General features: G+C 51.7%; 1 protein-coding gene and 1 long non-coding RNA gene across 21 annotated transcripts in view; one reads left to right on the top strand and one right to left on the bottom strand.

The window, feature by feature from the left end:
- LOC114016956 (uncharacterized) overlaps positions 1-25,125 on the bottom strand; it is a 70,771-nt gene that overhangs the window by 18,535 nt on the left and 27,111 nt on the right. For 16 of the 19 annotated variants that reach the window (XR_008734658.1, XR_008734652.1, XR_008734657.1 and 13 more), the window contains 8 exons: positions 18,043-19,595; positions 14,853-15,268; positions 14,504-14,716; positions 10,212-10,378; positions 9,428-9,519; positions 9,133-9,343; positions 7,762-7,885; positions 2,021-2,112 (listed from right to left, as the gene is read on the bottom strand). This is a non-coding gene — a long non-coding RNA (uncharacterized LOC114016956). The remainder of the gene's footprint in view (positions 1-2,020; positions 2,113-7,761; positions 7,886-9,132; positions 9,344-9,427; positions 9,520-10,211; positions 10,379-14,503; positions 14,717-14,852; positions 15,269-18,042; positions 19,596-25,125) is intronic. The other 3 variants (XR_008734655.1, XR_008734653.1, XR_008734666.1) reach the window with 3 other exon arrangements.
- TNR (tenascin R) overlaps positions 1-25,125 on the top strand; it is an 85,354-nt gene that overhangs the window by 41,911 nt on the left and 18,318 nt on the right. Inside the window, exons 2-15 of one of the 2 annotated variants that reach the window (XM_055724216.1) lie at positions 5,287-5,842; positions 8,218-8,694; positions 9,151-9,414; positions 10,227-10,342; positions 12,867-13,017; positions 15,665-15,934; positions 17,717-17,902; positions 20,718-20,807; positions 20,920-21,183; positions 21,836-22,102; positions 22,212-22,331; positions 22,864-23,007; positions 24,315-24,434; positions 24,969-25,112. In XM_055724216.1, the coding sequence (XP_055580191.1) occupies positions 5,347-5,842; positions 8,218-8,694; positions 9,151-9,414; positions 10,227-10,342; positions 12,867-13,017; positions 15,665-15,934; positions 17,717-17,902; positions 20,718-20,807; positions 20,920-21,183; positions 21,836-22,102; positions 22,212-22,331; positions 22,864-23,007; positions 24,315-24,434; positions 24,969-25,112 (3,109 nt within the window). In that variant the 5' untranslated portion in view covers positions 5,287-5,346. Of the gene's footprint in view, positions 1-5,286; positions 5,843-8,217; positions 8,695-9,150; positions 9,415-10,226; positions 10,343-12,866; positions 13,018-15,664; positions 15,935-17,716; positions 17,903-20,717; positions 20,808-20,919; positions 21,184-21,835; positions 22,103-22,211; positions 22,332-22,860; positions 23,008-24,314; positions 24,435-24,968; positions 25,113-25,125 lie in introns of both variants that reach the window. The other variant, XM_055724215.1, reaches the window with a different exon arrangement.

Here is a 25,125-nt window from a genome sequence, read left to right as displayed (position 1 = left end):
TGCTTTAATTTTTCAAGCATCTTTCCAGGCAACATTGAGTGGTTGTTTTTAACCAGAGCAATTCACCAAAACTGGCATGAAAATAGAAATATTGTTGGACCATCCAGATATTAAATTATCTCCAACAAATGCTGGCAGTCACACTTCTGGCATCATCCTTGTTGTGCAGATCTGATGTCCCTGCTCCCATCCTGCAACAGCCCCTGGGGCACAGTTTGCATTTGTTACATTCGTATTGCTAAGCAATAAAAAAAGGGGCTGCAGATGCTGCTGGGGAATATGGTGCTGTAATTCTGGGTGAAGCTGCCCCCCCAAAAACTGCTGCCACACCATTAATAACTTTCTCGGCACAGCTGCTCTGAGCATCACTGCACGCAGGTTCCCTTTTGCATGCCCAGCGCTGAGCTGCTCACACAGATACAGCCCATCAGCAAAATGTAAAAATAGCTGAAAATATATAATTGGGGTGGATGCACTGTGGATTTAATAGGGTTTTGCTATTTCTTCCTTTGCTGGCCCATAAGACACAAATCCTGGGTGGAGAGAGGCCATTCGGGAAAGAAAGAGCACGCTTTGCTGTGGTATATGTTTGGCAAAAGCCCTCAAATATTTTTCTCAGTTGTATATTGTGTGTATTTTTATTGAGCATCACACAGAAATTGCAGCAGATTGATTCTTTCACAGCTCCCCAAAGTTGAAATGCTTTGGAGCTGAAAGCTCAGTACCTGACAAACTTCGTAATTAACTTTAATAACTCTTTTATTTAAACTTTAATTCAAACACCCATGTTTCTGGGGGACTGTAGGGAGGGGTGGGAAAAAAAAAAGTACAGCAAACCAAGGGAAACCAGCTCTGGTAAAGTAAAGCTGCAGCCTCAAGCCAGAGGCAACTGGAGATCCACTATCCTGTCCTGGGAGCGAGCAGATGGAGAGGCACTGCCCCAGCCCAGTGGAAAACAAAGGAGAAGATTTTGCCATCAGATACCAGGGAAGGGCCAGGCTCAAAGCTCAAAGCTGCCTTCGCTGCCCCAGCCAGGATTTCCAAGGCCACCTCCAGAGACAGAGGGAGCAAAGCCACCAGGAATGCCACCAGCTTGGAGTTTTATCTGAACTTGGTGACAACGAAGGCAAAATTAAAAAAAAAAAAAAAAAAAAAGATTAAAAAGCACCCCAGATAAATTTGCCCTAACACAACTAATTTTACATGTGAGATGACCACAGAAATTTGCTTCTTTTTCCTTGTACAGGGAGAAAGAAAAAATATATAGTCCTGGATCTGTTTGCTCAGTCAGTGGTTTCTAATGCTTCTGTCACTGCCCATGGGCAGCATGAGCTGGGCTGGGAAGCGCTGGGAGGACAGGAGGATGAGGAACCCCAAGCAGGAACATTAATGCAACTTCTCTTCCCTGACAGACAAGCCTTGAGCTGTCAGACCATGCATGCAGCCCCGGCACCCTGCCAGCCAAATCCCAGCACTAGCCCACCCTTGCCAAGCCCACGGTGGTGGTGTCCTTTAGGGAAAAGCAAATCGTTGACAGGAGGAGCAGGAGACAAAGCAGGACCAGATAGGGAATGGAGAGGACAGACCCTGGGAACACATCCACAGATCTGGCAGAGCTTCAGAGCTGTCAGCCCAAGCCTCCAGGAAGAAGCTGAGGATTAATAGGGATGTCTGGCTCAGATGGTCTGCTGTGGGTTGGAGGGCACCAAAGAGCATCCTCCTGCCCTGCAGGACCCTGTGGATTCAGCCTGGTTTGAGGCAGAGACAGCCCAAACGAGGTGACTTTTCACAACTTCACAGAAAAGAGCCCACACAGTGGCATTAAGCCTGATCCAGCACCTAATCGATGCAGGATTACATTTCTTTATTTATTTTCCTTCCATGATCCTGTTCCTAATAATAATAAAAACCAGCAAGCTTCCTTAGCATAGTGCCATGTGGATGCCACCGCACCCGCAGCATCACCCCCTGCCCAAGGCCACTGCGCTGAGCAGGGCTGGAGGGGGATGCCGTGACTTACCGCTCAGAAACGAGAGCTGGGCAGCATCCCACCGGTGTCTGCCGTGATGAATATACTGATAACGAGATTCAGATCAATGATCCTGGCAGTTCCTACCAGCAAACAAATGGCTTTCAGTCTATGGGTTAGAGAGTCGTTAACTACCCAACCTGCTCACTGTCATTCGTGAGCGATCACCACCCTGTATCTGCTCACCCCACTCTATCCACCCACCCGTCTCCCACTCCCTCATCCCTGCATCCACCTAGAGCCCTTCTCCCCCCATCCCTCGGCTCCAGTTTTGCTCATAAACAGGCTCTGGCATCTGTATTGAGCCAGGCTGGATCCGAAGAGCAGGGAGAGGGAGGATTTCATTTCCCCATGTCTAAGCTGTTCCCGTAATCCTGCAAGGAGGCTGGCTTTGAAGCTCTGGCCCAGCTCGGCGCAGCTGGCTCATCACCACAATTACTTCCACTCCAAGCACACACAAAAAAGCTGAGCGAGAGGCCAAGGAGCAGGTAGTTAGCCCCGAATGCTGACGAGTCAGTCAAAGGCAGCCGGTGCTAATTAGTCCCTGTGCCTTCCCCTGTCACGGTTGCCCCATTACACAGGGACAAGAAGTCTCTCCATGGGTCAGCCAGGGCCACCCAGGAGCCACTGGAAAGCCCAGAAGGCAGAGGAGGATTTGGGGGGTCAGAGTATGAGAGTCCAGCCCCAAATCGCCTCTTACAGAGCATCGACTCCACTCCCTCCCTCACACTGTCACCTCCAGCGCCCTCCTCCATTCTGTCTTTTGCAAGCATGGCCAGAGCAACCATGGCAGCCAAGGGGAAGGAGGAGAACACCCCGCCACAGAGTTATTTCTATTTTTCTTGCTTTTCCTAACACTAGAAAAACAGAGATCCTACCGAAGGAGTCCCAGGTGCCTGCTCACAAGAAGCAGGCATTAAGTAGGGAGCCAGGAAGAGAAGTGCAGCAGAAACATTGTGGTAATATGGGATAACAACCCTGTGAATGCTGTGAGGTGGCTGAATAGTTGTATTTTCTGGAGTAACATGATATTGTTGGAGAGAAACCAGTGAACAAATATTTTCATCCAGCAACAGGGCATGGGGGGAGGCATGACCATTTCCCAGGGAGCCGGAGAGTTGCTCCAGAGCAGAAGAGTCATTACGAGTAAGGGAGGGCAATTGCTCAGGATTATGGCACTGGCAGATACCAGCAGTCAGATGCAGTGAGCAGCCCCGAGCATGGCTCAGCTGTGGATCACAGTCGAACACGGCACTGTCATCCTCTCCCACACCCCCCTAAAAAAACCCCAAATACTAAATTGCTGGAGTATTGGCTGGGAGAGCACCCACCCTGCCAGACCAGCTCCCATGGTTTGGAGAAGATCCCAGATGAGTGATTTGGAAGCATCCATCACTGCCCTGCACCTCTGCTCACCATGACCAGCATGCCCTAGCATGGGGCAGATGTGAAACCCCAAGTCCAGACCCTACAGGGTCTGTACTAAATGCAGTTTGGGAGATTTGGCTTTAGGCAGCTTGCTGGGAACACTCAACCTGCCACTCCTTTCCACCTCCGTTTCCCAGTTCTAGCAACTGGTATCAGAGCTACTGCAATAGGCAACTGAGTCAGATCAGGTTGATGTCTCATCTCCTTTTGCCCTCAGATGTCCCAGAAGAAGGATCACGTTGCAGTGGGCAGATGTTGGCAATTTGCAGCTCTCCATGTAGTGGCCCTTCAAGGCAGGTCCCATTCAAACACGTCACAGCAGCACTCGGGCCTCTGAAGTTCTTGAGGTTTAAAGTCCTTCTTAACCCAGATAGTCCTATGGGCTTATTTGTAGCCTTTGAACCTGTACAAATGGCTAAGCCCTCTTACAGCCTAAATACAGAGATATTAATGTGACTAAAACCAGAGTTATTAAAGTTAATTATGAATTAGGGCTGGACACTGCAAGAGGCATGTCCTGGCTTTGAGTAATACCTAAACCCCACAACTTCTTGGAGCTTTGGTAATCCTCAGCTCATTGCATCTTTTTACCAGCACTTTAAAGAGCCTGTTGCCCAGATGTAATGTGCCTGCTGCATCTTTTACACTGCTGGTGCAGAAAGAACCACAAAGCACATCTCCAGCGCTCACCAGTCCAGGTCCTACAAACACAACACAGGTAGGGAGCCACAAACAGGGTGATTTACATTCCATCCTAAAATGCTGCAAGAAATCCAATCGAGCATTTGAGCCATTAGCTGGAAATCTTTAATTAGCTGTCCTGACACTGAAGCAAGTGCCAGGGCTCAGCTGAGAGCCTCTAACCATGGCACAATGTGCCCAAGGAGAAGCCACACTCCAGCAATCCCACCTGGCCTGCAGGGAAAGTACAAGGCAAACAGTATCTTTGGGTGCAATGACATTGCAGACACAGCCTCTGTGCTGTCCTGTGACGGACCTGGTGGTGATTCCTCATGGCAAACCACTTGGAGTTAAGTATTGGTCAGCAGATAACGGTCCCAGCAAGAGTAATGGGGCCAAATCCATCCACAGCACAACTGGGCTGGCACTGCTGATTTCAGGCTGGAGATAAATGCGGTTCTCGGAGGCTGGCTTACCATCCAGGGGCTCGCGATCGATACCAGAACAAGAAGTTGTGTTGTCCCAAATCAAGGCAAGGTTAACTTGTAATCCAGAGCATGGGCAGGGTGTGAAGCCACTTTAACAGGAGGGATTTGTCTGCTCAGAGCGTGGACCTGAACAAGCTGGAGCCTGCCTGTAATTTAACGGTGTTTAACATCAAGGCTACCGTTCCTATAGCTACTGGAGGAAGCTTAGCAACCCTGGCTGCAGCTCCTGGGGCACGGGAGACAACCGAAGGAGAGTGCAGGGATGTGTCACTGTCACCCATACTTTAACCCCTTGGACCCTACACACTGTACTGATCTGGCACTGAAGGCAGGTCCCATGCAGGGTGTTTCTGCTGAAAACGTGGCTGTTCAATGCTTTGTTAGTACCAGATCAACTGTTTCCTTACACACATACAAAAAAAAAAAATAGCAACAAGAATCTGCTTCTGTCACTGTTCAAGGGCTATGGCAGGGTTTCCCCCCAGGTCACAGGCTCCACGTAGGGTTGATTTAGGCTCCATCAACACCAGCAGGACTGAGTGTGCATCAAGTCAGCCCCACGTCTCCCTGGATGGCTTTGCCCAGAAGGACTTGCCTCTCTGCACTGAGCACAGTTTCAGGGCTAACACCAAGTGTGCTCTTTTTCTTCTGTGTCCCCAGGTCCTCCCTGCGCTTGGCTGACCAAAGCTGGCTTAGAAGGCTCTTCCCTCTCCCAAGAAAATGGGGACTGACAGTGAAAACTCGGTCCTGAGGAACGTGCTCATCAGCTTCAATTTGCTTCTGCTGGGTGCCATCCTCAAGCCTTTCGAGTGCAGGGTGGAGGTGACAACAGAGCCGGCCAAGAGGCCGATGGTGGATGAGGAGGGCGGCCTTGCCAACTGCAGCCCACCCATCAAAGAGCAGCCCATGGTCTTCCACCACATCTACAACATCAACATCCCCCTGGATAGCTGCTGCTCATCCATGTTCAAGTCTTCGGCCGAGGAGGTGAGTTCAGAAGACGACCGGCTGGCAGAATACGCTGAGCAGACCTCCGACAGCGAGAGCCAGGTCACCTTCACCCACAGGATAAACTTGCCCAAGCAGGCCTGCAAGTGCTCCACCTCCCTCCCGTCCCTGCAGGAGCTGCTGAGCAGGATTGAGATGCTGGAGAGGGAGGTCTCCATGCTCCGGGACCAATGCAACTCCAATTGCTGCCAAGAAAATGCAGCCACAGGTAGTAACGCCATCCTGTTAGCGCTCGCTGGGGACTGAGGGTTCAAGCAAAAGGCAGGAGAGATAAATACAGAACGGGTGATGCCACTCAGAGTGGCAACAGAGAGAAACCCATGTTCACCTGTGATGTGGCTGCGGCTTTAGGGGAAAAGTTCAGCTTAGGTCCTTTGAGGCAGGAAAACCTCTGGGAGGGATTTGGCCACTCAAGTCCCCATGCCCCGCTTGCTGCAGAAACCCTGTAATGGCCAGAGCTACAGCCCCATTACAGACAAAATTAGAGCCGCCAAGGGGTGGGCAGGGTGACCTCCCAGCCCTGCAGTCTTTGCAAAGCTGTTAGAGACCTGCCACCGCTCCTGGGACAGGGAGGAGAGACGGAGCTGCTGCTCTCCTAAGCTGTCCCTGGGCTAAAGGCAGCACCGCAGGAGCTGGCAATAACCCCTTCATCTTCTCTGTAGGAGGAGTGAATCTGTATGAAAAGCTGAGTTTAAAAAAAATTAGAAGAGTAAAAAATCCAGGGAATAACTTCTGTTGCCATGAAAGATGCAAACAAAACCTATTACAAAGGCACAAAACCATCAATGGGATATTTTATCTGAATGGAAATATTTGTGGTTTGAGCCTCTCATTTCACCACGGCCATTCCTCAGAGCCAGGGAAGAAACATGCAGCTGAAATCAGGTGGGTTAGGAAAGGTTTGGGCTAGAGGCTGCATTTTGATAGCACAGGAGCCATCATAGTGATGGTTTTCCTTACATCTTGGGGAGGCTGGTAAGAGGGACTGTCCCAAAGGGCATCCAACCTTCACACGGCCCAGCCCTGCTTGGGGCTCTGACACACCAGGGCTCCTTGCAGGAAAAGGCCACCAGGCAAGGAAAGCCCCGCAGGGCATCTTTCCAGGGCCTGCTTTTCAGGCCAAGAACAACAACAGGGAGGAAGAAAAATCAAAATCAACTTTTTCCCCCCAGTACCCAGTGCTTTTTTTTAAGTTTTGCAGCTACTAGTGTAATTTTTCCGGTGGTACCCCAACTAGGACACATTAAAATGAAATAGGTGCAACCCACACTCAGGTCAACAGAGTTGGATCAAGGGTGTGTGGGTTGAGGAGGAAGAAAATGGGAGGCTCGGGCTGACATCTCCCATTCCAGCCGCAGGCTCAGCCCACAGCCCCCCCTTCCCCCCCCATGTGACAGTCATCAGCTGCATTAATAATTAAGACAAAACAGAAAACACACATACGTGCCACCAGTGTGTGCAAAGCAAGGGTTAAAATCATCTAGGAAACTCCGTGGGAAAAAAACTGTTTTAAAGGAATTAATTTGAAACTCTGATGGGCCTATTTGGGTTACTTGCAGCATAGGCAGGCAGTCCCATTAAACATTCATCGCTCGGTGGAGTCTCCACTCCAATCGCAGATGCACTGAACTAAAACTGGAGTAATTTCATTTATTTTTACTGGAGCTGCTTTTAATTCACTGCACCACGAAGGAGATCGGGATCCCTACCCCACCACCCGAGGCGTTTCCCCAGGGAGAGCCGCCCTCTTCCAGCACACTTACAAGCATCCTCTCTCCTTTTGATAACTTAACTAGAGACTGAGATCTGAAGAAACCCTGATTGTCATTCCCAGCATTTGCAGTTTAGATGGGAAGTGTCCTGCAAGGTAACCCAAATGGGTCTGTCTGGCACAGCATGTAACTGAACCCTGCTGAGGATAAAAGCGGGACATAAGAGGTGGTGGCCATGGTGGCCACATGCTTTCCCTGCTTTCCCACAACCCTAGCACACCCAAACCCCTGATATTTTGTGCAAAGCCAATGGCTCCATGCTAATCAGGCTTTCCAGGATAGGGATGAAGATGATGTCTTTGGGTATATACTGGCTTTTTGTAGGATAGAGGGTGAGCAGACAGGGATTGCTCACCTGTAAAAAGGAACAGGGGGTGGAGAGGAGACAACAGGAGTCACGGCTGGTGCAGAGACCTTGGCCAGGGAAGGCTTTTTCCCAGTAAGAGGTCTAGGGAAGTTCCCATCGACTGGGAGCTGAGCTGAAAAGAAACCAAAGGGAGCACTTGTACCCCAACAAGGCTGATGGCACCCATAGCTATGGAGGCCAGCGCTCCCAAGGGGACAGACAAACTCCTAGAGACCCACCCAAACCACACCATGAGCCCGTATCACCAAATCTGCCCCTGCCAGCCCTAAATCCACCAGCTCCCCAGAGCTGGACGTGCTGAATCAGACAGAGGGTCATCCCATGCTTGCCCCACACGTCTCCCCCCTTCCCCACCACCCATGGACAGGCTGACCCAGTGCCAACGCTGACCTTTTCCCACCTCCCACCTGGTGGGCTCTGACCCTCGGTCCTGCCTCCTTTCAGGGCAGCTGGATTACACCCCGCAGTGCAGCGGCCACGGGAACTTCAGCTTGGAGTCGTGCAGCTGCGTGTGCATGGAGGGCTGGGCGGGCAGCAACTGCTCCGAGCCCCGCTGCCCCCGGGGCTGCTCCAGCCGCGGCGTCTGTCTGGAGGGCCAGTGCATCTGCGACAACGACTATGGGGGCGAGGACTGCTCCCAGCTCCGCTGCCCTGCCGGCTGCGGCTCCCACGGGCTCTGCGTGGACGGCGAGTGCGTCTGCGAGGAGGGTTTCGCCGGGGAGGATTGCTCCCAGCTGCGGTGCCCCCACGACTGCTCAGGGAAGGGCCACTGCGCCAACGGCACGTGCATCTGCCGGGAGGGCTATGCCGGGGAGGACTGTGGGTGGCTGCACTGTCCCAACGCCTGCAGCGGCCGTGGGGTCTGCCAGGACGGTCTCTGCATCTGCGAGGAAGGCTATGAAGGGCAGGACTGCTCAGCAGGTAGTGGGGGCATGCAGGGGGAAAGCCAGACCCTAACGTATGAGCAAGGGCTTCAGAGTTCCCAGAGCCCCCTAAGAGCACCATGAAGCCTGGGAGAAACTCCCATCCAGCAGAGCATGTCACACAGGACCTGCTCAGGCCCCGCAGTTTGACCACCTTCCTGTTGTCCCTGTCCCCAGAGACACCATGGGCAAAGGTTTGCGAGGCAAGCAAAAAGCCAGCAAGTTCCATCCCAACATCAGTGGCAAACCCTGGGTGCAACAGCAGCTGCAGTCAGTTTCTCCTGAGCCTTTGCCTTGCTATAGCACTGAGTACAACCACAGATAGCACGTAACCCCCAGCTCAAAGCCCATGCCCGTGTCCCACCAGCAGACCCACACACCCTTCCCCATGGGGGGGTGGGAGGATAAGCCACACACACCCTGACGCTCTCCTTACCTCTGCCCTTCCCATCAGTGGCTCCTCCTGGAAACCTGCGAGTGACGGGGATCAGCGACAGCTCCATCGAGCTGACCTGGGACAGCCCCGGGGCAGCCACCGAGTATGTCATCTCGTACCAGCCGGCGGGGCCAGGGGGCATCCAGCTCCAGCAGCGGGTGCCCGGGGACTGGAGCAGCATCACCATCACAGAGCTGGAGCCAGGCGTTGCCTACAACATCAGCATCTATGCAGTCATCAGCGATGTCTTGAGCACCCCCGTTACCTCCAAGGTGATGACCAGTAAGTATCCTACCGCACTTGTCACTTGGTAACCAGATAACCAGAGGTGATGCTCAAGCTGTCTCGCTTTTTCCACAAAAACCTTCTAGCAGTAGAAACTTGAGCCTTCAAAAAAAAAACAAAAAAAAAAATGAGGATATTTTTATCCCCATTTATATTTGTACGGGAATATAGGAAAGCAGGAAATACGTCCACCCTCTGCAGAAAGACTTAGTCTGGATGACAACCTGAATGATTAAAAATCAAAGAAACTTTCAGTGTTTGACAAAAGCCCCCAGAATACGGCCCAAAATATTACACTTTTCTCCTCATAGAAAATATCACGATACATTGCAGAAGTCACAGGTCATCCTCCCACTCCTGAACGGGTTGCCCATGGTGAATCCCCACGACGTGGGTGATAGTGCAGCAAGAGGGGCTGCCTCTGTGCATCGAGACATACGTAGTCCTGACCAGGACTGTGATGCACAGAGGAAAACAGGAATATCAAGCTGTAATGGCAACCTGCAGAAAGGTTCCTCAGAAAATAAAGATACAGAGGGCAGGGGAAAACACAGTAACTATACAGACACCCCCTTTGCAACCCCATCGCTCACTCTGTGTGCACAGTAATGCAGTGTCCGGCAGCCCAGGCATTTCCCTCTTCTCCCCCCAACCCACGCTGAGGAGGGACAAAGGGGCTCTGCTAACAGCTACCAAAAGGTTCCCCATTGTTGTTGCCCAGATAATGAAATACCCACAGGGAGCAGGGTGGGGATGGGCAGCACCCGCACACCCCTCCTGCTCTGCTCACCCACCCTGCTCCCTTCCAGACCTCGCCACGCCGCAGGGGCTGACGTTCAAGACCATCACAGAGACGACAGCGGAGGTGCAGTGGGAGCCCTTCTCCTTCCCCTTTGATGGCTGGGAGATCAGCTTCATCCCCAAGGTACCGCCGCCACATGCATGGCATCACCTAGTCACCCTAAAAACACCGAGCGAACGGATCCTAAATCAGCTTCCAGTTACCCCCGCCTCACAAACCTGACCTCTGTTTGCAATTTGTGTGCTTCGCCTCGGACAGCCCCAAACACCTCAACCTCCAACTGCCAGCTTCAGGTTCCCCAGTAGTCTGGTGTCAACACATACACATTCTCTAAGAAATTCCCCAATAAAATCAAGGCAAATAAATAAATAAACCTTCTAGCCTTGCTGCCACCTACCATCACACACACCCCCCTTTTTTCCTTCCACATCCTTTCCCACGACCCTTCCTCCTCCTCCTCTCCCTCGCCCCTGCTCTCTGCACGCTAAGCTACCCAAAGCAGCCCGGCTCAAACCAAGCAGCTGCCGGCTCTCAGACAACAACCTTCAGCATCCCCGAGTCACACGCACAGCTAATTCCTGCCACGGAATTTTAATCACAGGTAGAAATTGTGCCAGAAAAGATGAAAGGATGAAAATGTTGCCCTAAATATCGCAAATTTTCTATGCACGGCAACAAAAATTGTACATCAAGTATTTCATCTATATTCATAATTTCTACACCATTTAGCCCTAAGTATAGCTTCAATTGTATATAGAGCCTCTTTACAAGAGCAGTCAAGCCCCAGCAGTAAAAGAAATGCTGATTAAGTGCTCAATTATGACGTTTTCACTTGTACAAAACCCTTGCTGGAGTCAAAGGCAGCTCTGGGCAGAGGAGAATTTTAAAACTTGGCCCCAAAGTTTTAAATGCTCTTAACTGTAAAGGGCCATTATGCAGCATGAAGCAAGGGCCCAAGTGCTTTAAATAACTCAGTCCCTCATTTCCAAAAAAGGCTGGAAGGATGCAATTTTGGTACATCTACACACAAATTCTGTCAGAAGTCAAAGTTCAGGTACTGCAGGTACAAACTCCAGGATAATTTTCATTCACCGGTGGGATAAAAGCCCAAATGATAAGGCAACATCAGGGAAGAGCATTTCGTAACAAAAAGTAGCTATCTTGCCAGCATTTCACTGATACTCAGGAATTAAGCTCAACAGCATCCCCCTGAAGCAGATAAATGGGGATAGATCCATTTTAGGGTGATGAATCACCAGGATAGAAGCAAACATCTCCCTGCAGGGTCAGAAACGATAGGTTTTTCTCAAGCCAGCCCAAAAATACAAACCATTGGCCCTCCTTTCCGTTTTTAAGCTTTACACTTAAAACCACACAGCAACATTTCAGGATTTCAAGGAAGAGATAAGGTGCAAAAGGATGGCAGCTCCTGGGTGCAGGTTTTTGGAGCAGGGAAAGGATGCAGCTCTTTGGGCTTTGAGGTTCTTGCACCCATCGGTCAAGCGCATGGTCCTGCAGCGTGAACACTCACGCCTCTGCTTATTGACTGCTGAAATTGTATTCACTGAGTCTCCATCACAGCTTTTCTCCTAAAATAAGGCAGAGGGTGCTGTCTCCTTCATTGCCTGGAAGCATCACTGCCTTGGGCAAACTCTAAACCATTGCCACACCCCAAATAAAACTGAAACCAAGTCCCAGAGACTAAAAACAAGAGAGTTATAACAGCAGCAGCACAAATAACCTCTACGAGCAAAATCAAAGCTCACTCTGTCTTCCCAAAAACTGGGCAAGAGGATGCTACTTTGGTCTTCAGCATCCCCGTGAGGCTGCTCACACCCTCCCACAGAGCAATCCTCCTCCTGTGGTACCCGCAATGCTTTTGCCCCCCAGAAGCCGGGTCAGGCAGGGATTGCCTGTCAGCTGCGTGTGCTGGGGATGGGGTGCGAAAAAGGTGAAGCAAAGACAGATTTATAAAAGAAAATTAGGAAAGGTAAGATGGCAATTTATGGCTAAAATGGAAGATTTCCTGTTTAATGAGAAAAGAGATTAATATGAATTGAGAGCTATGTGCAAAGATTTGTTTAGCGTGTTATTAGTGAAGACAGCGGCAAGAAAAGATCCTTTGTCCAAACACTGGCAGGAAAGGTGACATTTGCAGTTGCTTAAAGCCTTACAGTTTTTCAGAGCAAAACCACAAAGTATAATGAGTTTAATAAAGATATGTAAAAAGCAGGGGATGGCAAAATAAAGACCTTACTGTTTCATACCCATATATGAACAACAAAAGGTTCCTGGCACCTGAATAGTAGGAAAAGGAGTCTAGCCCAGGCTTTGGTTTTATTGTCTTTTCTCTTCTGGAGAACAGCAGACATGCAGATGGCAAAATACAGAAGTTAGGGGTGGGGAGAGAAGGGATGGGGGAGGATTTCTCAGCCCAGCAATGTGAGTGCTCTGTGTTGGTGGGTGACTTCACCCGGGGTTTCTGCACCTCCATAGTGGAATGTGCCAGGGTGACAACACAATTTGGGGATGCAGGGCTGGGCGGGGAAGGTTGCAACGTGGGGACCACCTTCTCACCATGCATCAATCCCCCCAAACCAGCTTTTTCAGTTGTGTTTTTTTAACGCTTATTTCTGCTCCCTGGCAGAATAATGAGGGCGGTGTGATCGCTCAGCTCCCCAGCACCGTCACCACCTTCAACCAGACAGGGCTGAAGCCGGGGGAAGAGTACACCGTCACTCTGGTGGCCCTGAAAGAACAAGCCAGGAGCCCTCCCACCTCTGACAGCGTCTCAACCCGTGAGTGAGCCTGACCCTGGGCAGCACGGCAGTGCCCAGGGCTTGGTCCCCAAAATAAGGTCCCATCAGCAAGAACAGCCCAGCACTGCATGGCAGGGCTGAAACTAGCACAACTCAACTGCCCAAGCTACAGGTGCATCGCAGAAACAGCTTCTTCATGCGGTATCTCGTCCCTCTCCCTCCCAAAGTGCTGCAAGCACAGAAACCGTGGCGAGGTTAATGGGGTTGGGAACGAAGGCTTGGGTCCACTGTTATTACATAGCTCTTCTCCACTAATCTCACAATTTGGAGGCTGAACGCCCCCAAGAAACATCTCTATAAATGTATCGCCTGCACATATATAACAGATTAAAACTCCCACCTGCTTTTGTGCCACTAAACACCCTCTACTCCCAGCAATTCAGGCAAATCAGGCAGCAGGACAGGGAGCCAGGAGCAACAGCATGTCCCTTCCTAACCAATTTCTTTGGCTGGTCACTGGTCCACCCCATAGGCTGCAGGAAATTCAACTGTATCTTCTCCTTGCCGAAGGAGATGTGGTGATGGGCAGAGCTCACAGGGGAGAAAAGGCTCTCCGTGTCAGATCTGCTGCAGTCTGCCTTGGCAGCCAGGCAGATGTCTACCTCCATCCAAGTTGTTGTGAATGGAATCGGCATTTAAATAGCTGCCAGAGGGTTATAACGAGGTGATGCTCTCTTCGGGCTGCTAATTTGAGGCAACAGTGAGAGCGAAGGGAGCAACCCCCCACCAGCAGCAGCTTGCTGCAGGTCTGAGCTTCCTCGGCACAGTCCTCCTGCCTTGCCTCCACGCTCAGCTCAAAGTGGCTTAACAGAGACATCTCCTGGTCAAGCCCAAACCTTCCTTTCCCTAAGAAGACAGCAAAAAATAAAGGCTGGTACTTCAGACTCTGCAGTTGACCTTTGCAGGGGATCGCAGATGGAGTGGTGGGCTCCCAGCTCCCTGCTCCATGAAGGTGTCCCCATGCTGGTATGTCTGCCTTCCTCTGGGGCACACCCCATAGCTTTGCCTCCATCATCCTCGTCCTGCCTCAGCACCTTGTGCCGGGATCGAGCAGCAAAAGCATGGATTTATGCTGCACAGCTAACTAGAACTTGATGCTCCCCAGCATCACCTGGATGACTGGACAACATGAAGTAGTTGGAGATTTCAGGGTTTGGATAAGCATGATGTGGTCCTGGCCAAGCTGGGCAGCCAGCTTGTACTTAAACACTATGCTTCCCAGCTGTCCTCCCTCCTCCATTGCTGTTTTACCCCCAGACCTCACCCCATTGCTCCCATTTCTCCCACATGTCTTTTTCTAACCCTCCCTGGTCCTTCCCACCCCTGCCCACACACATCTCCCCCCGAACTTCCCACCCTGGGGTGCAGCATTCAGCACATCCTTATTACATAGTGTCATTTTCTAATATGTACTTGCATGCAGTATAGCCTGAATTACAGAACCAGTGTGGGGTTTTTCACCCACCTTGTGGTCATGTAAGTGGTAAAACGGGCTGACTGGCGGGCTCCAGGCATCAGTGCTGCCATGGCACAGGAGCGATGGCCGGGCTTGGCCCATCCATCCACCTGCGCAGCAGTGAGGTCCTGCTGGACTCAAAGCATCCATCACCTGGGCTTAAGCCCATGATTTGCAGAGGTCAAGTGTTCCCAGATGAGGAGGAGGGAAGGGCCCAATTCTCTGCAAAAGAAAGCAGAAATGTCCAAAATGATCTCCTGGTAGATCCCCAGTATGAATTTAACTAAAACCCCTTTATCTGAGAGGCTTTGGTAGACACCCACCACAGCCCCGCACCCAGCTAGTTATGAAGACTCACCAGAGCAGTTGCATTTTCTCTTCTCTCCCCACAGCTAAGACATAACAGCTTTATGAGCCAATCCCTCAGCTTAACGACAAACCAGGAGCTGGCACCGAAACAGGAACATTTCTAGATATGTGCCTCAGTTCTTGATGCTTGGATCAGTCCTTGGCCCCACGTTATTTAACACATTGTCAACACCTTTCAAAAGACATAATATCATTGCTGATAAATTTTGCCAGCGATGGAAAGGCTCAGACAAGAGTAAATTGAGTGGAAGGAGATCATCGATAAAAGCAGTCTGAATGGCTCAAAGAGCTGGGCACAAAGGAAAACTGTGTTCTTCAACACATTGCAAAGTACAAGCAGTTATCTAGGAGCAAAGGAAGTGGACCACAGTCAGACGTAGGAGGTTTTATCCTGGGAGATGTCACCTGAAAAAGCCAGGGAGGAATTGTTACAACCAGCTCGAGGGAAGGGCACGGGTTGCATTACAGCTGTAAAGGGCATCAATGAAAGAGCTGCTGGCCTTGCTCTGATGCCCACAGCTCGGGAGAGACATCAGTGAAAGTGGAGAGGGTTCAGGAAAGAGCCAGGAAATTGGGACAAGGGACTGGCAACCCATCAAGACCAAACCCTCTGAATACCTTGGGGTAGGGTGTCATGTCTCCTGCCCATGCCACCTCCCTGCCTTATCCCCAAATGTTAATTCAGGCCACTCTGAAGGTCAGGTCGAAGCATGCCTGAAGCTTGGTGTCCCCAAAGATGCCACCTTGCCCCATCTAACCCTCCCAAAATAACAGGTGCCTGTTTCCCCCCCTCCTCCACAGTCATCGATGGCCCAACGCAGATCCTGGTGAGAGATGTCTCCGACACGGTGGCCTTCGTGGAGTGGACACCGCCACGTGCCAAGGTGGACGCCATCCTGCTGAAGTACGGGCTGGCGGACGGGGAGGGCGGGAGGACCACCTTCCGCCTGCAGCCCCCCCTCAGCCAGTACTCCCTGCAGGCCCTGCGTCCCGGCGCCCGCTACCGCCTCGCCGTCAGCGCCCTCCGGGGTGCCAACGAGAGCCGGCCAGCCCTCGCCCAGTTCACCACAGGTAGCTAGCTGGCTTTGCTGGGAGAACTGGCGTGAATTTGTAAGCCTCCAGCAAGCACGGGCAGATGGCTTGCTGCAGTCTGCAGGTGGGCTGTTGCATATCTGGAGCTGAATCGAGGGTTTTTTTGGCATCTGGGATTTAGTGGTACCTGGTTTTCCTCTGGCATGAGTGAGTTCGGGTTTAATCCAGTGTACTGGGAGGAAGCAGCGCAATGAAAACTATGGTTAAGGTGCAGGTTCAAATGGAGATGCCCAAACGCAGGTGCCTCGCATCCCATTGCGGTGCCAGTACAGAGCAAGGCAGCGCAAATTATTCAGCTCACCCTAAAACACGCAACCTATACCACCCCTTGACCCCCCTCCACTAGTGCCTACATTTCTGTTTAGTCCCTAAAACCTCCAGAGCAACAGGTCTTCTTCATGCCCTGTGCCCCCCAGGGATGCTGGCATGGTCCCCAGGGCAGCCCAGGTGATCCCGGATGCCAGCACCCGGCAGGTGACTCAAACCCCCACATTTCCATGGCAATGCCTGAGCAAACCCCACCTTGGCCGCACCCTGCTGCAGCATCAAGGCTGAACCTGCTGCTGCCTGGGACACACGGCCCCACCAGCTTCAGTGCCCATTCAGACCCACAGCTTAGCTTGAGCTTACTGCTAAAACTTTAAAACCCAGCAGTTTGCACCCTTAATAGCAGCTGTGGATCAAAGTGCAATTCTTAAAAGCACCAAAGCAGCAAGCACAGGTCTGAATTCAAGGCGATGCTTGCTCCCATTCAGTGTTGAAAGCCAAGGCAGATGCCTTGCCAAAGGAATCAGCAGTTACGCAGCTGAAAGCAGCCCGGTCAGAAACATGGTTATCTTATTTTATATCTTCTCTGAATACCCTAACTGGTCGGTAAAACTTTAATTAATGTTAAGCCTGCACATAGCTAACAGGTTTAATTTACCGTGCCATAAAGGAGAAAGTAGAGCGTGTATTTCAGTGCTGGTTTATGGTATATAAATTATTTGTCATGTATATTTCTGGTGGATACTAGGCTCCTACTATAATAACTGCGGTGTGTGAATTGTGTGTGTATGTATCTTTATAGATAAATATTTTGGACGAGATGTTCACCCCGACTGATTTGCTGCGTTGGCCTTCCTTGCTTTATTTCTAAAAGGCAACATAAAAAATCCCCCCCTAAACTGAGATCTATCAAGGAGCAGTAATTACCCCTGTCCGCTGGCACCCAGCCCCTGCCCGGCACTAACCCATCGCTCACCAGCAAGGTTTATCGTGCAAATCAGAGCATATTTGGTGCACAGCCTCAGCAGCACTAATAAACAAACCCTTTGGGCAACATCTGAGTGTGAATGAGCTGGTAAAGATGCTTGAGGTTCTACTAAGGGCTGTTACTAAGGCGTAACTGCTACAGAGCCCTTTTTCTCTTATGCACGCTACCTCGGTTTCTCTTACTCTAACATAGGGGGGAAACACTTTTCTTTTTCAAATAACACACCATTAGATCTTGAATTGAACTTACTGAGGGATGCTGCAAACATCCCAGCACTCGCATCGGTCTCACGGGTGGCATCTCTCGGTCTGTGCTAAGCAGGAGGTGAGAGCAGATGCCCCAGCCCTGTCTGCAGGGACATGCCCTGGGGAGGAGGGACCGCACGTGGGACCTCATGGACATCACACTTGGGTACCCCTCTACTGCCGTTTAGCCATGGAAAGGCTATGGGGTGCATTCCTGGTGCCCGGCGATGAGACGGTGCCTCTCTCCCTTGTGTTGCACAGAGATTGATGCCCCCAAGAACCTGCGGGTGGGCTCGCGGACGCCCGCCAGCCTTGAGCTCGCCTGGGACAACAGTGAGGCCGAGGCCCACAGCTACAGGGTGGTCTACAGCACCCTGGCAGGGGAGCACTACCACGAAGTCCTGGTGCCGCGTGACACCGGTCCCACCACCCGGGCCACCCTCGCAGGTATGCGTGCACCCACACGCCCTTCCTCCCCCTCCTCCTCCTCTCAAGCAGGTAGGGCAATGGAGAGCCCCGTCAGCACCAATGCTCGGTTGCCCTTATGCTGCCACATATTTGAGGCTATTTTGGAGTTTACTAGTTACCAGAGAAAATAGGTTCCTTGGGATGAAGTTCATTTCCCGCTCTGTGGGTCTGCATTTGGACACAGCTTATCCATGAGCTGAACAACGCACCTCCCAGTGATGCACCTCCAGTCTGTCCAGGCGCCAAAGAGAGCTGGCAAGGAGCAAAGTGAGAAATGGGGAGAGGAAGCATTTTTAGACTGATCTAAAGGAAGATACCATTTCACCGTTCTTTCTTTTCCTTGCTGAGAAAGAGCCATGGGCACCAATGCCCCGTAAGAGCAATGGGGAGCCAGGCTGCCCGAGTTCATTGCCTTTCTCCTAATCAAGCACAAAACAGATCCAAATCCAGGGATGCTATTTTTGAGCAGGTCCTTCAAGTGGTACATTATTCAGGCCAGCACAGGGTGTGCCACTGGGGGCTGCAAACACCACCCGCCTCCTGCTGCCCGGGAAGTCCCAAACACCTTCTGCAGCAACATGGTGAAGCACCGTGTGAGGTCTGGTTTCCATTTTTTTTCAACAGCAACTGCTTGCCTGCTGGATTTGCAGCTCCGGTGGCATTTTTGGGGACAAATACAAGACTTAGGCATGTACAAAAAAGATCACTCATTCATCCTGAAGCTCTTCAGTATGGCAGGACACCAGGTTCTTCCACATCAACTGTCTTTGCCCTCCTGGGATCGCCCCAGTCCAAAGGGGGCTCAGGCATCTCTGCCGTAAGGAACTATAGGAGTAAGTTCAGTGGGAAAGTCAAACGCGAAGTTACAAGTACAGTGGCACCAAGTCACGAGAAAGGCTGGTGGGCAGGAAAGCAATTAAAGCAGGTAGCTTGAAAAACGTGGTATGTGGGGAAAAAGGAAAATGTTAGGGATAGTTTCTGCTGCATTCATGATGAGGACACGCATGGAGAACCAGGATGGGATCAAAGAACCAGTGCTGGTCGCCTGCTAGGTTTCCTCTAGGACATTTACTACCTTGGTAAGGGAGAAAGAGCATTAGAAATGGGCCAGATCCCCCCTCCCGCAGAGGTGCAATACCACCCCAGCGACCCAGACTGCGGTGACACCCATGGCAGAGGCTGAGCTTGCCTCGGAGGACATGGCAGCCCAAAGGCTCTTGTTTTCCTGAATAATAACGTAAAAAGCTGACAAGTCTCTGCCAGACTCAGGCAGGGCTACAGGAAAGCCTCTCGGGAGCAAGCTCCAGAAATGCAGAAGCTTAAGTCAACAGCAGTGAGCGATTTTTATATAGTGCTTCCATCATCACCTAAGTGCATTTCTTCTGGTTCCCAGGGTACTATGTAATAAACAAAGAAATTTACAAAAAAAAAAAAAAAAAAAAAAAAAAATCACAGCAGAAAATAACCACAAAAACATTCTACTGGCAAAAAAATAATCCAGGATAGCACGTGAGCCTCTCCCATAGCTCCATTACGCACATGGTAGTCGTGTCCTCCAAAGTCTTGCTGCACGTGGTGCAAAGCCCGTTGGGGTGGGTTTCCAGCCAGCCAGGACCTGGTGGGATCCATGGAGTGAAAGCAACCAACAATTCCTTCATCCACCTTCATCTGCCTGCAGGAAAACCAACAAGGAACAGTGCTGAGCAGAGCTTATCAAAGATTTAAGCTTAAAATACAGCAAGCCTTGCCCTGCCCCATATGTCTCTCTTCAAAATCAGCATTTGCACAGAAACAGCCACAAGTTTGCTCCATCCAGAAGAGCTGGGAGAGAAAAGGCATCATTTTATACATTCCTGCTCATTTCTTCCTTCTCCTCCCCCTTCCTCCCAGGCTCTTCTCCTTTCCAGGCTACTTCTGACACTTACTAGGCAGGGGCAAAGGGGGTCCGTTTCCACCCCCTGGCACCAAGACTGCACCATAGCAAGAGGAAAGGAGCAGGGAATGTGGGTTTCCCTCCCTCCTGGCCTCTCAGGGAAGGTTTTAGTGGCTTCAGGGGATGCTGCCCCTGGGCAAGGCAGGGTGAGACTGGGCTGGAGGGTTTATGGCTTTCTCTAACCCTGTGGGAAAGATCATGAAGCACAGGGAGGCATGGAACAGAGCTGCCAGCAGCCAAGCAGAAGTGAGAGGCAGAGGCAGGAGATGTCCCACAGAGATAAAACATCGATCAGCAAGAGGTGCAGGGGAAAGGAGCTGGATGAGCTTGATTCCCATAGCCCTTGAGAAAGGCACCGCAGGATGCATCCATCCCAAGGAGCAGCACTTGATTCAGCTCCCAGAAAGACTGCGCCTTTCCTAATTAATGTGCATTTCATTTACTCTGCATAATTTATTTCTCTTCAAGACACCAGCCCTGTGACAATATTTGATGTTGAATCAGTTTGGAAACAAATGTAAGATACTTTATCGTTCCCATCTCAGCTCACATACACACAATTTCTGTCTCGGTGCCAGCAATTACAGCAGACCTCAGCAACAACTTTTAGAAATTGCTTATTACTGAGCCTGAATAATCCAAATTCCCTGTCCAAAGGCATCCATGTGGCTTTTTAAAAAGGCTCAGCTCTTCTGCAACGTGCAGAGGAACCGCTGACCTGTGGGAGGGCTGCTCACCCCAGGGATGTTCAGGAGGGTCCCCCCCTGTCCCCAGCTGTGGGAGGTGGGGGGGTCCCTCCCTAAGGCCACCCAGCCAGGTGCTGCTCTCACACCCCTTTGTGTCCTTTGCACCCCCCGGCAGATCTGGTGCCAGGGACAGAGTATGGCATTGGGATTTCAGCGGTGATGGACAGCCAGCAGAGCGTGCCGGCAACCATGAACGCCAGGACCGGTGAGTTTGGCCCCATTGCATGCTTCAAGCACGGCTGGCTCCTATGGCTCAGATGTCCCCATAGGACAGTCCGTGCATGGGAACAAAGGTGTGCACCAACCCTCTCCCACAGAGCTTGACAGCCCCCGGGACCTCCTGGTGACGGCCTCCACAGAGACATCCATTTCACTGGCCTGGACCAAAGCCATGGGTCCTATCGACCACTACCGTGTCACCTTCACCCCTGCCTCAGGGATGGCATCCGAAGTGACAGTGCCCCGGGATGAGTCACAGCTCACCCTCTCGGAGCTGGAGCCCGGGACAGAGTACACCATATCCATCATCGCTGAAAGGGGACGCCAGCAGAGCCTGGAGGCCACCGTGGATGCCTTCACAGGTAGAGAAAGATAAACTGGGGCCAAGGGCACAGACCACCACCCCACATTGGCATCTACGCCAGCCCGCTGTATCCCCAGCACCTAAACTCTTGAGATGGTGATGGGGATGAGAGCTGGAGGCAATGCATCCATATGGGAACAGGTCTGTTGACCTCAAAAGGAGGATGGCCCTACCAGTGTAGGTGCATTGTCCCCTTTGCCTGCAGCTCTGAGCACACTTGCTTGGCTAGAGGCTCCCATAAGGACAAGGCAGGGTTGGGGGAACGGAAAGCCCATGCCTTCCCCTGTGGTCAGGGTGGCCTGTGTGTCCATAAGAAAGAGAAATGAAGCCTTGAGGGACCTTACAAGGACCTCTGGGTAGAAAGCCTGCAGCTGAGAAGCTCAGACAACACATACCATCTGTAGTGGGACAGCCTTACCACCTACCGTATGGGTCTGGGATGGAGCGTGTGTGCAGGCAGAGCTGAAAAAAGCACTGTTTTTCCCCTCACGGTTCTGCCTCTTGATCCCAGCACAGTTTCAGATCAATAGAGAGCCCAGAGCTCCAGCTTTGCCACCTCTCTTGGGTATTTCCCACACAAACACTGAGAACATCGTGGAGGCCAGGATCTGCAGATGGTTGGGGCTGCATCTCCCCTCTCCATCTTGCAGGTGTCCGGCCCATCACACAGCTCCACTTCTCCCAGCTGACATCATCCAGTGTGAATGTCACATGGAGCGACCCATCCCCACCAGCAGACCGCCTCATCCTCACCTACAGCCCCCGGGATGAGGAGGAGGCACAGCAGGTCACACTTGAAGGCACCCGTAGGCACGCCAGCCTGGCGGGCTTGCAGCCATCCACCGAATACCTGGTGTCACTGGTGGCTGTGCACGGCGCCATCAGCTCTGAGCCTGTCATGGGCTCCATCACAACAGGTACCATGGAAAGCCCCCCACCGGGCACAGGACCCTACCAGGAGGGCGGGCCGGGGGACAGGGAGCGGACCTGCCTCCCACAGCTTTGGTTTCTGCTCCATCTCACCAGGGATTGATGCGCCGAAGGACCTCAGGGTGGGCAATGTCACTCAGGAGTCCATGATGGTCTACTGGAGCCCTCCCATTGCTGCCTTTGACCACTATAGAATATCCTACCGTGCCGCCGAAGGTAATGGGTCAGACCGCTCTTGCTCATACCCTGAGCTCACAGCTGCCAACCCTCCCTCCACCCACTGACAGGAGCAAGCCACCAGGTCATCTTCACCCCAGGCAGCATCCTGGTGCCCTGGGCAAAGCCACCAATAGCTGGGATGGACCAAGAGGCTGCAGGGACGGGGTGTCTGGGACAAGGATGGGAAGGGACCACCGCAGCCAAGGGCCAGCCCAGCACAGAGGGGCACAGGGAGTGATTCACTGCAGTGAGCTCTCCCTGGGGATGGTTAATTCGGGGCCCAATCCTGAAATCCCACCTCCCTCACCTGCTTCCCAGGTTCATCTCCCTTGGTCCCAGTTTTGCCTTTGATGCTGAAAAGGTTGAGCCAGCAGCGATAGGCACACAGGTGTGCACCTGCAGGCACAAAACCCAGTTACCCCCAGTATCAGCCCTGGACTGGTGGCATTGCCCTCCCCTCCCAGGCACCTCCTATAGCCCAGGGATGGGGCCAGCTGTGATGCCAAAGCTCTTGGCTCCATCCCAGCAGGCAGGACAGACAGCACCGCCATCGGCAGCGACGCCACCGAGTACGCCCTCCGCCACCTGCAGCCCGCCACCAAGTACGAGATTGGGGTGAAGAGCATGCGGGGCCGGGAGGAGAGCGAGGTGGCCTCCATCACCGTGTACACAGGTGGGAAGGAGCTCCTGGTGGGCAGGTAGCGCTCAAACTGTGCCAGGGCCAGCCCTGGCAGCCCCTGCTTGCACTAGTAATCAGGCAGCTGAGAGCAAGCTAGACCTGATGCAAGCTCAAGATGATGAGCAAGGCTCACAAGGGCCCAGTGTGTACTTTTGAAGTATATCTAAGCAAAGCCTTTCCCAAATATGCGTAGGTAGTCATGGGAGGGAGTGATAAATCTGTGTACTGGGCACAGGGAAGCCAGAGATACGATGGTGGGCAACCATGACAACCTTTCCTAAAGGAAGTACAGACTTCCAGAAATAATCCCCGGGGAAGCCCGGACACAGACAGCATCTGCTGCAAGAATAAAACCCTCTGCTAACTTCAAACTCCTCAAAACCTAAAAAACTCCTTAACATCCCAGGCTGTGCGTCAGGAAAGCAGTGGAAGAGCAGCCCCGGTAGCAGAGTAGCACCAGCTATGACATCTCTGCTCTCCAGCTAGGGCGGCAGTAACTCCTCTGCAGGCACATGTGCCTGTGTTACCGAAATCTCAGAATGAAGAACTTATCGACACCAATGTGATGCAGATAAGCAGACACTTCTTTATTGACAGCCGGGTGCGTGAGTGAGTCCTCTCACGATCAATGCACACCAAGTTTCAAAATCATACACCATATATAGAACTTATTCATACATATTCATTAAGTATTCACGCATAATCATGGTATTTCCCAAAAATCATTAACATACCCTCCTCCCAAATCCGATTCTGCACAGTAAAGGTTAGAAAGGTCCAGAAATGGGTCTGGGGTACGATTTGGGTAGGTGGTACATGAGTCGGTGGTCGCTATCTCCCCCCTGCCGGAGTTACCTTTTACTAAAGCTCACGGTTTCTTGGCAGGTAACTACAAGCTGTTCCAGTTGACTCTCCCCAGTTCCCGTTAATTCTACATTCTGACATTTCAATACACTTTCTACATACAGAAGACTAGTCAAATACAAAGAAATCTGTAAAATCCCAAATTTGTTACCTAAGTTTTAAACAATGATTCTAGCCCATTCTTCTGGCCTTGGTACAGGGCTGTACAGAGGATTTCATAGCAACTTTTGCTGTGCAACTACAAGTTTCATTAAAATCTGTTTCTTATTCCAAATGATTTTACAAAATCAAATAAAGTCAATTAATTCTAACTTATTAGCAGATCTGTAACACCTGGGTAGCAAGTCAGGACCACGAGCGATGGGCCACAAGAAGCCTTTCCAGTCCACATTCCCATCTTTTAAACACTTCTGACTCTGAATCTGTCTTCTGTGCAGCCATGGATGTCCCCTTGGGGGTCACGGCCACCAACATCACCCCTACCGAGGCGCTGCTGCAGTGGAACCCACCGCTGTCAGAGGTGGAGAGCTATGTCCTCGTCCTCACCTGCCGCACAGGTATGCTGGGGCTCCATTTCACCTCACCTCCACCTCTCCCCCACCCCAAAGCCCAGGGCTCAGTAGGTGTCCTCCACGGAAGGAGCCCTTGCTTCAGGAGGGCAGCAGCTGGTGGGTGGCGTGGCTGTACCCCATCCTCAGACACCAGCTCCTCCCACGCAGGTCCCATGGCATGCGCCTTGCACTGCCCCCACCAAGCCTCAGAGCACAGCAGTCCACACAGGGAAGGACTGGGATCCTCCCAATTTGCTAACTGGCCCACCAGCAGCAGCCCTGGGGCAAGCAAGTACCCATCGCAAAGAAACTCGGTGTGTGGCAACACCAATGAAACCCACCACTGAAGGCAAAGAAAGTATCAGACAAATATAGGGACCGTGGGAAAAATAAGACCATCCTTCAGACCGACCACCACCACTACAGCTCACCTGCTGCACTGGAGCTCACGGTGTTTCAGCCATGGTGTGTCATACCCATAGACACATTTTGGAGAACCACCTTGAACATCTACCTTAACTCATCTCTTTTGGCTTACAGTTGCAGGAGAAACAATTCTGGTGGATGGAGTCAACCAGGAGTACCAGCTGACCAATCTCCTGCCCAGTACCACCTACACAGTCTCTATGTACGCCACCAACGGGCCTCTCACCAGCCAGACCATCAGCACCAACTTCACAACTCGTACGTACAGTCA

This window comes from Falco cherrug, chromosome 12 (genome assembly GCF_023634085.1).
Source record: "Falco cherrug isolate bFalChe1 chromosome 12, bFalChe1.pri, whole genome shotgun sequence".
NCBI lineage: Eukaryota > Metazoa > Chordata > Aves > Falconiformes > Falconidae > Falco > Falco cherrug.
Note: the sequence above shows the minus strand (reverse complement) of the source record. Positions and strands in the feature narration are given on the sequence as shown.